We start from the raw sequence: 17,373 nt of genomic DNA, 5'->3' as shown, positions 1-17,373 counted from the left end.
CTGGCACCATGAGCCCAGGGCCACCCACCCCGGTGCAGGACAGCAAACGTGTCCCCCCCAGCCAGCAGGGAGGCCTCCTCGGCTGCTCGTGCAAGGCCCATCTGTGTCCTGGGCTGAGCAGGGGATCTGCTTTCCCGGGCTCCAGCCCCTGCCCTTGCCTGGGTGAGGCTGTCCTGCGACAAGCTCTGCTTCGTCCTCCTCCTCCTCAGGCTGATGCACAGCCTGGGGTGGGAGCGGGACAGAGCAGGGCGGGATGCACGGCCGGGATGAGGCTCGGGCACGGGAGGCCTTGCTGGTGCCCTGTGGGGTGGGCGAGCCCCCACCCCCGATGGGGGTGACCTGCTGGAGAGCAGCTCTGCGGAGAAGGACCTGGGGGTGCTGGGGGACACCAAGGTGACCACGAGCCAGCAAGGTGCCCGTGTGGCCAAGAAGGCCAGTGGTGTCCTGGGCGCATTAGGCAGAGCGTTGCCAGCAGGTCGAGGGAGGTGATCCTGCCCCTGTGCTCAGCCCTGGTGAGGCCACACCTGGAGTGCTGGGTCCAGTGCTGGGCTCCCCAGTACAAGAGAGACAGGGAGCTACTGGAGAGAGTCCAGTGGAGGGCTGCTAAGGTGATGGAGGGACTGGAGCATCTCTGCTATGAGGAAAGGCTGCGAGAGCTGGGACTGTTCAGCCTGGAGAAGAGAAGGCTGAGGGGGGATCTTATCAATGTGTTTAAGTATCTGAAGGGAGGGTGCAGAGAGGATGGGGCCAGACTCTTCCCAGTGGTGCCCAGCAACAGGACAAGAGGCAACAGGCACAAGCTGAAACACAGGCAGGTCCATCTGAACATGAGGAAAGACTTCTTTCCAGTGAGGGTGACGGAGCACTGGACCAGGTTTCCCAGGGAGGTGGTGGAGTCTCCATCCTTGGAGATGCTCAGAAGCCAGATGTTCAGTCTGGACGTGGTCCTGGGCGAGGTGCTGTAGGTGACCCTGCTTGAGCAGGGGGTTGGAGGAGGTGATCTCCGGAGGTCCCTGCCTACCCCAGCCATTCGGTGACTCTGTGACATGCTTGGAGGTCCCTGGAGACACCTGCGGCTGCAGAGCTGCCTGCGGCAGGGTCCGAGGGCGCCCTGCTCCCCGCGAGCCCCGGGGCTGGTTTTGGCGGCTCTCCCCGTGGATCTCCCTCCGGGGCAGCGCTGCAGCCTGTCCTCCAGCCCGACTTGCTCCGTTTCCGCATTTCCGAGCGGCGCTCAACGCTCCGACGGCCCCTTCAATTCAGCCCGGGGCGGCTGCTCTGCGGAGCAAACCTCCATCCCCTGGTGCCCAGCTCCACGGAAACGTCCTCCCCCGCGGCCCGGCCGGCGGGACGGAGGGGAGGAAGCCGAGGACCTCCGCGAGCTCTGCCCCGGCGGCGTTTCTGCTCCGGGGGTCGGAGCTTGCAGGAAGTGTTGTGCCGAGAGCGAGCAGGAAGTGCTCGGAGCCGAGGCGGCCGCGGCGGAGCTCCGGCCCGGCCGGGGTCGGCAGCCCCGCTCGCCCCGGCGCATCGTCCCGCTCCTCGGGGCCCTGCGCTGTGCCGCGGCTGGAGCATCCCGCTGCCGCCCAGGTAGGCACGGACCGCTCCGCACGCAGCGCCTGGGAAAAGACCGGCCGAGGACGGGGAGAGCGAGAAGCGGGATGTTTTTCGCGTGGGAAAAAGCGCCCGCCGCCCTCCTCCCGCGGGAATTTCCTCCTGCTTTCGCTCAATCCCTGCGTTTCCTGCTGCTGCCTGCGCTTTGGGGCCCTGCCAGGCTGCTGGATCTAAGCCAGGTCCCCGGGGCCGGGGGACCCCCGCTGCTCCGGCATCGCGTGCGCCGGCCGCCAGCTGCAAACTGAAACGAGGGGTTTGCAGGGCCGGACCGGGCCGGCTCTGCCCCCCCGGCGCGTGGGAAGGAGCCGTGCGCGGTGGCCGCTGTGGGTGCCACGTCCGGCAGCCCTCCGAGCGCCCTGGCACGACCCGGCGCGGCGGTTCCTCCGCTCTGCGCTTTGCACCAACGCTTCCTTCCTCCTGCGGCTGCTGGACGTGGCAAAACCTCCCCCGCGGCGCTGAGCTCCCCCCGGGTCCGGGGGGCTCTGGGAGGGGGTTGGAGGGGAGGAGAGGGCGATCGCCCCATTTCGCCGGGCGCTGGGGACACTGGGGACACCGAGTCGCTGGTGTGACGTGTCCAGCGCCTGTTAGAGGAGGGACGGGGACGTGTCTGGCGCCGAGCCTGCTCCTGGGACGGGTGACGCGTGGCGATTCGCCCGGGAAGGGTGAGGGGGGACGGGACGGGACGGGACGGGACGGGACGGGACGGGACGGCCGCCGTTGCACCTCTCCTTCGCAGCCGGGGCGGTGGGCAGCTCCGCCGCGACCGCCCTGGCAGAGGCCACGGTCCCACCGCCACCGTGGCAAACGGGAGCGTCCCGGCCCGCTGCTCTCCCCCGCTGCCTCCGGGTTCCTGGAAGCAGAGGGCCGGGACCAGCTACGGAGCGGCTGCGGGGTGCAAGCACTCACGTGTGCTTAGTGTAGCATCTATCTATATGGATAAGTTCAGTGGCCATATATTACTGAAGATATGCACTGACGCTTGGTTGTAATAGTGGATATATACAGTAGGGCACGTATGTGCTGCTGCTCAGTTCCTGAGGTGGGTATGGACAGCGGGGTCTATACGTGCTGATCTTCAGTTCCCAGAGTGCATATGTACAGTCCGATCTGTATGTGCTGCTGCTTGGTTCCTATGTTGGATATGTACAGCCTGGTCTGTAGGTGCTGAAGCTCGGTTCCTGTAGCGGATATGGACAGCAGGGTCTATATGTGCCGATGCACAGTTCCTAGAGTGTGTACGTACTGCGGGGTCTGTATGTGCTGCTGCTTGGTTCCTACAGCGCATATGTACAGCCCAGGCTGTACGTGCTGCTGCTCGGTTCCTAGAGTGCACACGTACAGCGCGGCCTGAACGCGCTGATGCTCGGTTCCCGTAGTGGGTACGTACAGCACGGCGTGTATGTGCTGATGCTCGGTTCCCATTTCGGATATGCACAGTACGGTGTATATGTTTGTCTGCTATAGGAGATACCTACAGCATGGTCTTTATGCGCTGTTGTTGACTTGACGGACCCTTGGTCCCTGCAGCACGTGCCGCTGCTCACCCGTCCTTTACTGCCCTGGGACGAATGCACTTCACGTGTGCTCCGCCGCACGCTGCAGACATGCCCAACTGGCTCTTCCCGCTGGACCGTAGCCGGGCGAAGGGGTCCGGCATCGTGCCTGGGGTCCTGCACTGCCGTACGGGTGAGGGGTCCCCACACCCGTCCCACGAGCAAGCAGCTCCCTGGCTCGGGGCCATTCGTCTCTGCTTCCCTTCTCCTGCGGCCAGAGGACGTTGCTCTGCAGGGAAGTCAGCCTGGCTCCTTCCTCGTGCCCCGTGGTTGCCCAGCCTGTCTCGCCGGTCGAAGGGACACAGCCCGGGGCCCCGCGTCCTGCCCTGCGCTGCTGCCATGTGCCCCCTCGCCTCTGCTTTCCCTCTGGGGAAAGGGGAATTGCTGCCAGCTTCCCTGTTTCGAGGCCCGCAGCGGAGGGGTGTCATCACTGCTATTGCGCCTTTGCTTTCGTGGCCTCCAGCCCTGATCATGTTGGCAGGACACGTGGGGCCCCGCGGCGACGGCGGCGAGGGCTGCACCAGGCAGGAGCAAGCTCGGGCTGGAAGCCGGGAAGGGAGGACGGTGGAGCTGGAGCCGCAGACCCCCCCTGCACGCCGCTCACCGTCTCCGTCACCTCTCAAGGCCCCGTGGGAGGTTTGGGCATGGCACGGACACAGCCGGTCTGTCCCAGCTCTTCTGCTGGCCGTGGGCTCCTGGCTGCTGGCGGGCGTGCGGCGCGGGCTGGCTCCCCGTCGGCGCTGCGTTCTGCTCCACCTTGACTTCAGGAAGGCTTTTGGCACTGTTTCCTACGCCATCCTCATAGGCAAGCTGATAAAGCATGGGCTAGATGAGCAGATGGAGCTGGACAGAAAATTGCCTGAATGGCAGAGCTCGGGGGGTTGTGATCAGTGGCACAAAGTCTAGTTGCAGGCCTGGAGCTACTGGTGTTCCCCAGGGGTCCATACTGGGGCCAAAGCTACTCAGCTTGTTCATCCATGGCCTGGATGCTGGGGCAGATGCACCCTCAGCAAGTTCACAGGTGACACCAAACTGGGAGGAGTGGTGATGCCCCGGAGGGCTGTGCTGCCGTTCGGAGGGACCTGGACAGGCTGGAGAGATGGGCAGAGAGGAACCTCGTGAAGTTCAGCAAAGGCAAGTGCAGGGTCCTGCCCCGGGGAGGAACAACCCCAGGCACCAGGACAGGCTGGGGGTGACCTGCTGGAGAGCAGCTCTGCGGAGAAGGACCTGGGGGTGCTGGGGGACACCAAGGTGACCACGAGCCAGCAAGGTACCCGTGTGGCCAAGAAGGCCAGTGGTGTCCTGGGTGCATTAGGCAGAGCGTTGCCAGCAGGTCGAGGGAGGTGATCCTGCCCCTGTGCTCAGCGCTGGTGAGGCCACACCTGGAGTGCTGGGTCCAGTGCTGGGCTCCCCAGTACAAGAGAGACAGGGAGCTACTGGAGAGAGTCCAGTGGAGGGCTGCTAAGGTGATGGAGGGACTGGAGCATCTCTGCTATGAGGAAAGGCTGGGAGAGCTGGGGCTGTTCAGCCTGGAGAAGAGAAGGCTCAGGGGGGATCTCATCTCTGAAGGGAGGGTGTCAAGAGGATGGGGCCAGACTCTTCTCAGTGGTGCCCAGCAACAGGCCGAGAGGCAACAGGCACAAACTGAAACACAGGCAGGTCCACCTGAACATGAGGAAAACTTCTTTCCAGTGAGGGTGACGGAGCACTGGACCAGGTTTCCCAGGGAGGTGGTGGAGTCTCCATCCTTGGAGATGCTCAGAAGCCAGATGTTCAGTCTGGACGTGGTCCTGGGCGAGGTGCTGTAGGTGACCCTGCTTGAGCAGGGGGTTGGAGGAGGTGATCTCCAGAGGTCCCTGCCTACCCCAACTATTCTGTGACTGTTCCCTGCACCGTCCTGGCCGGGGGAAAGACCGCCCCGAGAGACACGGTGTCTTGAGAAAGGAGCTCGGCCCCGAGGCAGACCCGAGTCTGCGGAGGGCGAGCACCGGGCTGTGGTTTCCTCCGCGCTGCTGCTCGTCACGCCCTGCGCATCCCTCCCCTCGAGCCGCACAGGAGCTGCTGGGCCGTGGGGCAGGGGAAGGCCCCGCTGCAGCCCCACGGCACGCCGGCCTCGGCGGGGCTCGGAGCCCCGAGCAGCCCCCAGGCAGCCGGAGGGGAGGGCGGATCCGGGCTCGGCGTGCGGCAGCCGCCGGGGCGGCTGCTCGGGGTGGGCAGAGGAAGCGGAGCCGGTGCCGGGGCAGATTTGGCAGCTGATAGGGAGCAGGGGGGCGAGATAAGGCATCCGCTAGCGCGGCTCAGGGTGGTGAAGGGACTTCTCCAATTGCAAACGTTGCACAGGCCGGCAGCAACTGCGTGGTTCGGACGCTGCTGGAGAGGACGCTCGGGCCCCGGGTGCAACGGGATGGGTCCGGAGGAGGGAGTCCCTCCCGGGTGGTGCTCCCACGGGAAGGCGGTGGGACACGGGGATGCCCCCGGACGCAGCCGAGCCTGCTGCTGGGAGCCAGCCCGCGCGCCCCTGCCCTGGCTGCCAGCTCCCGGTAATGTATGGATGCTTGTGGCTCGTTCCCATGGAAATGCCTGCTCAGAAATGAGGTCACCGCAACCCGGAGCGGAGCCAGCGCTTGCTCCTTTCCTCCCCCTGCGCCGCAGGAGCAGCCGGGGAGGAGGTTTCCCGCGGCAGCCGAGCTCGGGGACGGCTCTCGTGCACAGCCCGCGGCGGTGGGGCTCGGTGCAGCCGGCGTGCAGGCCCTGACGTGGGCCGCACGCTGCACCGGCCCCCCATTTCGGTGTCTCCGGGGAGGGGGACATCAGCCTTGGTGGCCCCCCATAGACATGGTCCCCGGCCAAAGCTCGCAGTTGGGGCAGACTGTGCTCGCACCGCCGGGGCGGGAATTTTTCCCGCGGGAGATGATTTTCCCCGGTTGCGCCCCAGCCGTCGAGGCGGCTTTGGGAGCAGCCGTGTCTCCCCGGGGACAGGAGCGTCCTTTGGGACTCCGGGGGGGCCGGGTGCTCCCTCCGCTGCCGAGCTCGCCTTTCCCGTGGCCGGGCCGGCTGCCTCCTCCCTGGCCGCTCCACCGGAGACCTTTTGTTTCTACACCTAAAGAAACTTCCTCCGGCTTCCTGCTCTTAAAAACACTCTCTCTCCGGAGGCTCCTATTTATCCGCCGCCGGTTGTTGGGGAGGCAGGAAGGGAGCGGGAAGCAGCCGCGCTGGTGGCAGAGAGCGCTGGCGGCTCGGGGACGGCCCGGGACGGGGGACGGGGCCGATACCCCGCGGCGCTGCGAGCCGAGGAAGCGGGACAGACGGGGCATCCGACGTTGTTTAGACTAGAGGAGAAAATCCCCCACGCGCGATGCAGCCTTCAAGGCTGCGGACGGCTGCGGGTGTCCCTGGGGGGACAGATAAGAGGCGGGAGCTTCAGTAGCAGCGAGGGACATCGATGTGGACGCCAGGGCGTATTTTGAGGCTGGAAAAGTGCCGGCGCAGCCTCTGCGAGGTGAAGCCGCCGCCGCGGCAGGCTCCTGGGGCCGGGCCGGGCTGGGACGCCGCGGACGGTTTTGGTGCACGTGGCCCATCGGCGGCGGCCGCTGCATCCCGTGTCTCTCCGCAGCAGCCTTCCCGCTGAGGACGAGCTGCCCGGCCCCGACGGAACGGCCGGCTCCTGCCCGGCCCCGCTCGCCCGCACCGAGCCGCCGCCGGAGCTGCCCGCCAAGCCCGCCCGGCCCTTCGTGCCCGAGTTCGGTGAGTACCTGCGAGGGCCGGGGTGGTCCAGCCCCGGCTGCGGGGCACCGCGTCCGTCCGTCCGTCCGTCCGTCCGCGGCTCTCCGGGCAGGGGCATCGTGGGCTGCACCGTTGCTCCTGTGTCGGGAGGAGCGGAGCCGCTCGCTGCTCCCTTGGCAAATAAGCAAAGGAGGGGGAAAAACAAATAAAATGCTAAGTGCTCTGAAGCGTGAAGCACGGGAAAAGCCCGCAGGAGATCCCTGCCCGGCAGCACCCGCCGGAGCTGCCCCGAGGCGCCCGGGAGGGCTGCGGCGGAGCGGACTCTGCCCTTCCGCAGGGTTTTCCCAAATCCTCGATAAATCCCACCTTTCCTGCACCCGGGGAGAAGCTGTTTGCCCAGGGCAGAGTCTCCCGGCGCTCTCCCGCGGGGCCGGCCGGTCCCCGGGCACCCGTCGCCGGCCCCAGCATCTCGGCGCGTTTTTTTGCAGATGACTCCGACTACGACGACTCCGCCTGGGAGGAGGAACTAGCCGGCCCGGCCGGAGGGATGGCCGGCAAGGTCGGTGGGGTGCCGTGCCCCGGGGTGACCGGGCTGGGGGGGGGGGACCGATGGCCAGCTCTGATGCAGGGGGGTTTTGTGGCTCCGTAGGGCTGGGGAGGAGGAGGAGGGAGAGCCGCGCGCCGCGCCGGGAGACGCTGCCGTCTCTGCAAAACCCCGTACACAGGGTGGGCAGCGCGGCGAGGGGTCGCGGACAGCCCGGCCGCCTCGATGGCACTGTCCCAGGCTCCGCCTCGCCTGGGTGCCCCGGGGAGCGGCGGGGGCTGCCGCGGCACTCGGCCCTCTCCGTGCCCGCAGGAGGAGGCCGAGAGCGGGACGGGGCGGCCGCGCTCCCTGCGCGCCAACAGCCTCTTCAGCGAGGACGAGCTCATCGAGGACTACTACGATGCACCGCCTGCCAGGTGAGCGCTGCTCCTACCCCCGCGTGTGCACGGGGGGTGCGTGTGCAGGTGTGCGTGTGCACACGCGGGGATGCGTGTGCCTGCATGTGGGCAGGAACACGTGTGCACGAGGGTGTGCGTGTGCAGGTGTGTGTGTGTGCACACGTGGGAATGCGTGTGCATGTGGCAGGAACACGTGTGCACGAGGGTGTGCGTGTGCAAGTGAGTGTGCACAGGCAAGGATGCGTGTGCATGTGGGCAGGAACACGTGTGCATGAGGTTGTGCATGTGCAGGTGTGCGTGCACAGGCAGAAATGTGTCTACATGTGGGCAGGAACACGTGTGCACGACGGGGTGCGTGTGCAGGTGTGTGTGTGTGCACACGTGGGGATGTGTGTGCATGTGGGCAGGAACACGTGTGCACGAGGGTGTGCGTGTGCAAGTGAGTGTGCACAGGCGAGGATGCGTGTGCACGTGGGCAGGAACATGTGTGCATGAGGTTGTGCGTGTGCAGGTGTGTGTGCACAGGCAGAAATGTGTCTACATGTGGGCAGGAACAGGTGTGCACGGGGGGTGCGTGTGCAGGTGTGCGTGTGCACACGCGGGGATGCGTGTGCCTGCATGTGGGCAGGAACACGTGTGCACGAGGGTGTGCGTGTGCAAGTGTGTGTGTGCACACGTGGGGATGTGTGTGCATGTGGCAGGAACACGTGTGCACGAGGGTGTGTGTGTGTGCAAGTGAGTGTGCACAGGTGAGGATGCGTGTGCATGTGGGCAGGAACACGTGTGCACGAGGGTGTGCGTGTGCAAGTGAGTGTGCACAGGCGAGGATGCGTGTGCATGTGGGCAGGAACACGTGTGCACAAGGGTGTGCGTGTGCAGGTGTGCGTGCACAGGCGGGGATGCGTGTGTGTGCACGTGGGCAGGAACACGTGTGCAGGAGGGTGTGCGTGTGCACGAGGGTGTGCGTGTGCAGGGGTGTGTGCACGGGGGGGATGTGGGTGTCCCCAGACACGCCGCGGCCGCTGCAGCCCGTCGCCGTGGGTGGGGGCCGAGCCGCCCCGGGGGACGGCAGCAGGCCGGGCTGCTGCGCCTCGCTCCGACGACAACGACACCGCACGAAGGCACAAGCTGACCTGCGCCTGTGCAACCCCCAAACCTACAGCGTGTGCATTAAAAACCCTCGGCTCGCAGCTCGGGAAGTGGGTTGCAGCTGCGGCTGCTCACGTGCCCCAGTGGAGCCGGACCCCCCCCCCCGCCCCCCCGGGCCTGGCCACGCTTTTGAAATCCCTGGCCCCAAGGCTGCCGTTAGCGACCCGCGAGGTTGCAGCAGGCGGGGAAAGGGGCTGCATTAGCAATAATTAACCGATAGCGGCTAATCATTATTCCCTCTCCTATTTCTTTCGGGTTTCTCGGAAGGCTTGGCCCCCGCGGAGAGGGGCAGGGGGGCAGGCGGGGGGGTGGACAGGGCTGCAAACACCTCCCGGCACGTCCCACCGGGCTGCCCAGTGCCATCCCTGACCGCCGGCTCCTTGTCCCCAGCCAACGCAGTGGCCGCAGCGACGCCGGCGCGCACGGGGACGCCGCGGAGGGCCCGGCCGCCGCGCAGCTCTCGCCCGTCATCAAAGCCGGGTGGCTGGACAAGACCCCGCCGCAGGGGTGAGCGTCGCGGCCGGGACCCCTCGCCGCCAGCCGAGGGAGGGGGGCTGGTGCCGTCGGCACGCGCCGCTCGCTTGCGACCCCGCTGCGGTGGGGCTCGCTTGGAAGAGGGCTGCGTTTGCTCAGGGGAAGCCTAGAAATAGTGGGAATCCCAAAAAGCGGCTGGCCGGGGAGAAGCGGGACGCTTGGGCTGGCTTCGGGCGAAAGGCGCAGCCACCCCGGCCGCTGCACGGGACGCCCGTGGGCATCCATTTGTCCTGGTTTCCGATGCATTTCTGGTGGGGCCGCGCAGCCGGGACTTGCATCCCCCGGCGTCGCCCGGCCGGGTGCTGCCGGCGTGCACGGGCGTCTCGGCGGGCCCGGGGGCACTTGGGGGCAAGCTGGGTGTTACGTGAAAAACCGGACGCCGGAGTCACATAAGACGATGGCGAAATCCTTTCGGAAGCGAAGCAGCCGTGAAGCAACAGCTCTTCCAGCTGGGCGCTTTGAGACGGGGCGCTTGGGGCTTGCGCCGCGCTGGGGGGTTTCTGGGAATTGCGGGAATATCGGAGGCTTTTTGGAGGCCGGTCATGGGGGCCGACGTTTGCAGGGCAGGACTTGCCAGGCGGGGCAGCAGGACGGCTGACACCAGGCCGGGATGCTGAGGGGTGAACCGGGGCGGGCGCAACGTGCATCCGCGGATTAAACCCCGGTGGCCTGCGGGTCTTGAGCAGTAATTGCAAATCGGGATCGTCACCACGCAAGGGTGCTTTTAGCGGGCAGCCCCAGCTCACAACCGCCCCGTCCCTCCCAGGTCCTACATCTACCAGAAGCGCTGGGTGAAGCTGGACGCCGACTACCTCCGCTATTTCGACAGTGAGAAGGTGAATGGGGAGGGAGGATTTGCGTGGAGCTGGAAAGGGGTCAGAGGAGCTTCTCGGACATCCCGCGCCGGTGCTGCCGGCTGAGCGCTCAGCCGGGCCCGTTTCCCTCCCGCTGTCCCGGCCGCGAGACGTGGAGGTGCAAAGGGCTCTGTCCTGGGCAGACGGGCCAGGTCCGCCTGCCGGAGGAGCCAGCAGAAGGGATGAGGGCCGGGCACTGGGGTGACGCCGGTGCTGGGCTGGGAGGTGGGATGTCGCTGAGCCTCCCGGACCCCCGATGCTCTCAGCGTGGTGAGCCCTGGGCGATGCCCATCTCGGCTCTCACCGAGGCCGCGGTGGTGACCAGCGTGTTTCCTCCCCCGTGTCCTGCCCAAGGATGCCTACTCCAAGCGGTTCATCCCCGTGTCCTCCATCTCCCGCGTAGCCAGCGTTGGGGACCAGAAGTTCGAGGTCATCACCAACAACCGCAACTTCGTGTTTCGGGCCGAGAGCGACGGTGAGCCCCCACTGAGGGTCTTCTTCTGGAGGGTTGTAGGAGGTGCTTGTCCTGCCCCACGGGCTGAGCACGCTGCTTTCGCCGGCTGAAAGGCAAAGGCTGGTCTTGAAAGGTGCCCTCAGACCTGTCTGCAGCCACTGCCAGGCTGCCGTGGGGCTGCTCTCCATCCTCTCGGTAGCCCCCAGAGCTGTCCCTGACCCGTGTCCCCGCTCCGGCCCCGCAGCGGATCGCAACGAGTGGATCCGGACCCTGCAGCAGATCACGGAGGAGCGGAGGAGCAAGGCCCAGGAGAGGATGTCCATGGTCCAGACGGCCAACGGCACCATGGACTTGGTGGACAAGAGCGGCTTCCTGGAGCTGCGGGGCTTTAAGAACAAGCTGTTCGTGGCGGTGGCAGGGGACAAAGTTTTCCTCTACAAGAACTCAGAGGTGGGTGACCGCGGCGCCCAGCCGCTGGCGGGTGGCAAGAGCCAGGGGCCGCGGCATCACCGTGGGGTCCCCGTGCTGCACCTCATGGTGCAGATGTGCTTTCTCCGGCTCTGGTTAACTGGGAGATGCTGGTGGCTGTGGGTCGGGGCCAACCTGCATGCCCGGATGCTCTCCCGCATCTCTGCGCCCGCTCTTGCCCCCCAGGACTACCGGCTGGGCATCGGGATCACCTACATCGAGATGAACGTGGGGAACGTCAAGGAGGTGGACCGCAGGGGCTTCGACCTCACGACGCCTTACCGCATCTTCAGGTGAGGCGGAGCGGGGCTGGCGGGAGCCGTGCCCGGCCCGCGTGTCCTCAGCCGCGTCCTCACCCCGCTCTCCCGCCGGCCAGCTTCTCCGCCGACTCCGACCAGGAGAAGGAGGAGTGGGTGGAGGCCATGCAGCAGTCCATCGCCGCGGCCCTCTCCAACTCGGAGGTGGCGGAGAAGATCTGGGCGGCGGAGCCCAACCGCCGCTGCGCCGACTGCGGGTCGCCCAAGCCCGACTGGGCCTCCATCAACCTCTGCGTCGTCATCTGCAAGAGATGTGCAGGTAATGGGGCGATGTGGGGCGGCGCGGGCGGGCGCCGGGAGAGGAGCCCCGAGCTCACGCTCGCGCTGCGTCTCCCCGGCAGGCGAGCACCGGGGCCTGGGCCCCAGCATCTCCAAGGTCCGCAGCCTGAAGATGGACAGGAAGGTGTGGACGGAGCAGCTCATCGAGGTACGGGAGCAGATCCCGCCCAAAGCTGCTCGGGGGCTCCCCCTTTGCTGCCCCACCGCGGCCCCCCTCCGGCTGGTCACCGGGACCTCGTGTGGCCGTGGGGCGCCAGGCTGGGGCACAGCACCATTGCAAGGCTTGCGTGGCCGTGGGGCGCTAGGCTGGGATGCGGTGCTATTGCAGGGTTCGCGTGGCTGTGGGGCGCAGCACCGTTGCAGGGCTCGTGCAGCCATGGGGCACAGCACCGCTGCAGGGCTTATGTGGCCGTGGGGCGTAGCGCTGTTTCAGGGCTTGCATGGCCGTGGGGCGCAGCACCGTTGCAGGGCTCGTGCAGCTGTGGGGCGCAGCACCATTGCAGGGCTTATGTGGCTGTGGGGCGTAGCGCTGTTTCAGGGCTTGCATGGCCGTGGGGCGCAGCACCGTTGCAGGGCTCGTGCAGCCGTGGGGCGCAGCACCATTGCAGGGCTTGCATGGCTGTGGGACGTAGCGCTGTTGCAGGGCTTGCATGGCCGTGGGGCACAGCACCCTTGCAGGGCTCACGTGGCCATGGGGCACCAGGCTGGGGCGCAGCACCGTTGCAGGACTTGCACGGCCATGGGGCACAGTGCCAGTGCAAGGCTCGTGTGGCTGTGGGGCACAGCATCGTTGCAGGGCTCAGGCAGCCGTGGGGCACAACACCATTGCAGGGCTCGCGCGGCCGTGGGGCGCAGCACCCTTGCAGGGTTTGCATGGCCGTGGGGCGCAGCACCATTGCAGGACTTGCATGGCCGTGGGGCACAACACCATTGCAGGGCTCGCGCGGCCGTGGGGCGCAGCACCATTGCAGGGTTTGCATGGCCGTGGGGTGCAGCACCCTTGCAGGGTTTGCGTGGCCGTGGGGCGCAGCACCCTTGCAGGGTTTGCATGGCCGTGGGGTGCAGCACCATTGCAGGACTTGCATGGCCGTGGGGCGCAGCACCCTTGCAGGACTTGCATGGCCGTGGGGCGCAGCACCCTTGCAGGGTTTGCATGGCCGTGGGGTGCAGCACCCTTGCAGGACTTGCATGGCTGTGGGGCGCAGCACCCTTGCAGGGCTGGCGCGGCCGCAGAGGAATGCAGCGGTGCAGCCAGGGCGCGGGGCGCGGGCCGGGGGCGGCCGCCGCTTTGTTCCCAGCCCGGCCGCCGCGCAGCTCTTTCCCGGCAGCGGAGCCAGCTGCAGGCTGAGCCCGCTGCTCCCGGGGTCGCTTGGCGGCCCTCCCGGGCTGGCTCCGCACCTCGTCTCCCTCCCGGCCCCGCAGCTGCCCGCGCTGCGGCCCCGGTACGCCGCGCTCGCTCTTTGGTAGCCAGCGTGAGCAGCGCGCCTGGCATGCGCTGAGTTGCCGGGTCTCAGCAGCCCGGGGGTCTTGCAGGGGCCGCGGCGGGGCGGGGGGAAGGTTTCCGGGAGGGAAACATCCGCGTTGCATCGCTCCCGGCGGCCCCGCTCGCGCCCGGCCGGCGGCCGCATTCCTGCCTCGCCGTCCCACCCGCGCGGCCCCCGCCTCCGGCTTCGCCCGCTCCCCGGGGCCCCGAAGCGCTTGCAGCTGCTGGCGGCTGCGCCCCGTCTCCTCCCCGTTCCTGGAAGCCGCGTTTAACCCCCGCGGGTGCAGCCGGCTCCTTGCATCCATCCCGCAAGCCGGGGAGCCTCCCCTCCCCACCACCCACAGCTGGAGCCGCGCTGCTGCTTTCCAGATGTTGTTTCCCGGGGCAGGAAAGGGGGTGGAGAGGCTTGGCAGCTCCGCCGGACAACGGCTGCGGGCCTGGGGCGCTCGGCCCCCGCGTCTCCTCCGCCCGCTGCCCGCGCACGGTGCCCGGTGCCGTGCACCCCGCTCCCCGCGCCGGTTCTGCTGCGTTAACGCCGTGCGCAAGGGCAGCCGGCGCCGCGCGCATCCCTCCCCGCCTTGCAGAGACCCCCGGCACCCAGCCGGCGCCTCCTTGTCCCCGCAGCTCTTCCACCGCATCGGCAACGCCGTGGCCAACCAGTTCTGGGCCGCCAACGTGCCGCCCAGCGAGGCCATCACGGCGGCGAGCGGCAGCGAGGAGAGGCGTCGCTTCCTGGTCGCCAAGTACCGGGAGGGCAAGTACCGCCGCTACCACCCGCTCTTCGGCAACCAGGAGGAGCTCGACAGGGTCGGTGGCCTCGGGGGCCCGGGGACGTCCAGCCTCCCTCGCAGCCGGGCGGGACGGGGTCGTAGCATCTCCCGCGGGTCGGACGCGGCGTCCTGCTGCCCCGGCGCTGCGGATCCGGGGGTGGCTGCTCCCCCCGAGGATGGGGATGGGAGCAGGGGTTGGTGGCACCCAGCTCCCATCACCCTGGCGTCTGGCCTGGGCTGGTGGCGGAGGCAACGCGGGGCTTGGGAGAGCGGTGGCGGCTGCCACCAGGGCTGGAGGGATTCAGGCTGGGCAGATGCCAGCCAGGGACCTGCTATAGCCGGGAACCGGGCAGGAGGAGGCTGCTCGGAGCCTTTTCCGGGGCGGAAAACATGCCCCGGCGGAGGCGGGACGCCCTGGTGACAGCGGCTCGGGGCACTTTTGCAAACCTCCGTCCCCCGGGCCGTGCTGCCCTGCACAGCCGCCCCCTCCCCAGCCGCAGCCGAGGGTGCAGCGGCTGCGGGGCCGGGTGCGGGCAGAGCCCGGTGCAGGTTGCCCGAGAGCCGCCGGGGCCGCGGGGACTCGCATGTGGGCTTGTTTGTTTTGCTGCTCCGGCGAGCCCGCCCCGCCGCCCGATGACTTCATCCCGGCTCCTTAAGGGAGGGATTCAGCGCTGAGCCAGCTCCAAACTTTCCCTCCCCGCTCAAGCCTCCCTTTGTCCCGCCCGGGCTTTGGGCCGCCCCGGCGGCGGCTGCGGCAGCCTTCGGCCTCACCGTCGCCCCGCCGCAGGCCCTGTGCGCCGCCGTGACCACGGGGGACCTGGCGGAGACGCAGGCGCTGCTCTTCTGCGGGGCGGCGGTGAGCTGCGCCACGGGGGACCCCGGCTGCCCCTCGCCCCTGGCCCTGGCCGAGCGCAGCGGCCAGCGGCTCCAGATGGAGTTCCTGCTCCACAACCAGACCTCAGGTAAGGCGGCCCCGGCGCCCGCTGGCACCCCCGCGCTGCCCGTGCATGCACGCACCGCTGCAGCACCCGCACGGGGCAGCGCCCGGGCTGCTTTCGGCGAGACCCGGCGGCTTTCCAGCCCTTTCCCCCCCGGAGGCAGCTCCCTGGTGTGGGGCGGCTCGTGCTGCTCCGTGCAGAGGGCAGCGGAGCGGGAGACGCCGCCCCGGGGCCGGCGTCGGGTTTCGGGACAGAGCAGCTTTTTATCCCGCGGCGCTCGGCTGCGATCTAGCCCCGAAACCAAAATAGCAGGGCGAAACCGCAGGAATCCAGGAGTCCGGGGGATTCCTGAGCGCGGAGCCGGCCTCACCTCTTCCTCCTCCTGCTCCTGCTCCTCCCGCTCCTCCTCCCCGGGCTCTCTCCCTCCGGCCGCCTCGTTGCCCGACCGGGCTGCAGCCGAGGACTTTGCCGCAGACGCCGGGGCGTCTCGGGGCTGGGCTGCCCCTCACCTGTGTCCCCGCAGCTTTGCTTTTCCCTGGGGCCGCTGGGAAATCCCTGGGGACACCCAGGAGCTCGGTCGGGCCAGGGGGGCAGGCACGGCGCGGAGAGGGTGGGATTGCACCGGGGGAGCAGCGAGTGCTGCAGCACCGCGTGCATCGCGTTGAGCATCGCATTGAGCATCCCCGCGTGCATCCCCGCGTGCATCGCCGCACGCATCCCTGCATGCATCCCTGCATGCATCCCCGCGTGCAGGCGTCCCGCCGGGGCTGGCTTCGCCCCAGGAGGGGTCCGGCCCTGTGATTTTGGGCGCGCCAGCACGGAAGAGGTGGAGGCGAGCAGCTGCAGCGCGGCCTCCCGGGCCGCCCGTGGGAAGCGGAGAAACCCGACCGCCCTGAGGTCATGGGGCCGCTTTCCCGGCCGGCTCCGCGGCGGGGCTCTCCCTGGGCCCCGGCGAAGCTGCCAGGCGCCGGGCCCCCCCGCGACGCGCTGCCGCCCCGTTTGCAGAGACGCCGCGCCTGGAGGCGGGCAGCAGCGGGGAGAAGCACTACTCGGTGCTGCTGCCCTCCGTCGCCCACCACGGCTTCCTCTACAAGACGCCCTCCATGGTCAAGCCCGTGGGCGAGCGGAAGGGGCTGGAAGGTGAGCGGCGCCGGCGGGGCCGAGGGCGGGGGGTGCCGGGGAGGCTGCCGGCGCGGGGGGCCGGGCTCAGCCCGCCGGCGCCGCTGCAGCCGAGCGCCTGCCTGTGCCGCGCAGAGTTCAGCCGCCGCTGGTGCACGCTGCAGGACGGCGTCTTCAGCTACTACGAGAACGACCGCAACGCCGTGCCCAACGGCGAGATCAGGGCGGAGGAGATCGTGTGCCTGGTGAACAACCCGCCCCACGCCCACGGGTGAGGCTGGGCCCGCGCCGCTGCGATGCTGCGCCCTCCGGCGTGCCCCACGGCGTTGCACCCTCCAGTGTGCCCCATGGCGTTGCACCCTCCAGTGTGCCCCATGGCGATGCATCCTCCAGTGTGCCCCATGGCGTTGCACCCTCCAGTGTGCCCCATGGCGTTGCACCCTCCAGTGTGCCCCATGGCGATGCATCCTCCAGTGTGCCCCATGGCGTTGCATCCTCCAGTGTGCCCCATGGCGATGCATCCTCCAGTGTGCCCCATGGCGTTGCACCCCCCAGTGTGCCCCATGGCGTTGCATCCTGCAGTGTGCCCCATGGTGTTGCACCCTCCGGCGTGCCCCATGGCGTTGCACCCTCCAGTGTGCCCCATGGCGAGGCATCCTCCAGTGTGCCCCATGGTGCTGCGCCCTCCAACATGACCCGCAGCATTGCACCCTCCGGTGCACCCCGTGATGCTGCACCTTCCATCACGCCCCATAGCGTTGCACCCTCCAACATGACCTGCAGCATTGCACCCTCCGGTGCACCCCGTGATGCTGCACCTGCCAGCATGCCCCATAGCGTTGCACCCTCCAACGCGCCCCACGGCGTTGCACCCTCCGGTGCACCCCGCGATTCTGCACCCTCTCGTGCACCCCACGGGGGCTGCGCCGGCGCCCGGCCACCGCGCATGGGCCGCGTGCGGCATCCCGGTCGCCCGTGCAGGCTCCTCTTCCTCCCCGCGCAGGATCGAGAGCACGTTCGAGGTTTACATCGAGTCGGAGCGGCTCTACCTGTTCGGGCTGGACAGCCCCGAGGCCGTTCGGGAATGGCTCAAGTCCCTGGCTAAGGTACCCGGGGGGGCGCAGGGACCCGGCCGCCCGCTGCCGCGGGGAGCTGGGGGTGCCGGCGCGGCGCTCACGGGGC

The 17,373-nt window shown here is 68.4% G+C and overlaps 1 protein-coding gene across 5 annotated transcripts in view; it reads left to right on the top strand.

The window, feature by feature from the left end:
- Window positions 1-17,373, top strand: part of ARAP1 (ArfGAP with RhoGAP domain, ankyrin repeat and PH domain 1) — a 42,883-nt gene that overhangs the window by 14,237 nt on the left and 11,273 nt on the right. For 4 of the 5 annotated variants that reach the window (XM_064505269.1, XM_064505266.1, XM_064505267.1 and 1 more), the window contains exons 3-17: window positions 6,775-6,905; window positions 7,373-7,443; window positions 7,741-7,844; window positions 9,366-9,482; window positions 10,276-10,345; window positions 10,718-10,838; window positions 11,062-11,267; window positions 11,472-11,578; window positions 11,662-11,861; window positions 11,944-12,029; window positions 13,989-14,171; window positions 14,922-15,096; window positions 16,078-16,212; window positions 16,327-16,462; window positions 17,195-17,297. In XM_064505269.1, the coding sequence (XP_064361339.1) occupies window positions 6,775-6,905; window positions 7,373-7,443; window positions 7,741-7,844; window positions 9,366-9,482; window positions 10,276-10,345; window positions 10,718-10,838; window positions 11,062-11,267; window positions 11,472-11,578; window positions 11,662-11,861; window positions 11,944-12,029; window positions 13,989-14,171; window positions 14,922-15,096; window positions 16,078-16,212; window positions 16,327-16,462; window positions 17,195-17,297 (1,945 nt within the window). The remainder of the gene's footprint in view (window positions 1-6,774; window positions 6,906-7,372; window positions 7,444-7,740; window positions 7,845-9,365; window positions 9,483-10,275; window positions 10,346-10,717; window positions 10,839-11,061; window positions 11,268-11,471; window positions 11,579-11,661; window positions 11,862-11,943; window positions 12,030-13,988; window positions 14,172-14,921; window positions 15,097-16,077; window positions 16,213-16,326; window positions 16,463-17,194; window positions 17,298-17,373) is intronic. The other variant, XM_064505268.1, reaches the window with a different exon arrangement.

Source organism: Dromaius novaehollandiae, chromosome 1, assembly GCF_036370855.1.
Source record: "Dromaius novaehollandiae isolate bDroNov1 chromosome 1, bDroNov1.hap1, whole genome shotgun sequence".
Classification (NCBI taxonomy): Eukaryota; Metazoa; Chordata; class Aves; order Casuariiformes; family Dromaiidae; genus Dromaius; species Dromaius novaehollandiae.
Note: the sequence above shows the minus strand (reverse complement) of the source record. Positions and strands in the feature narration are given on the sequence as shown.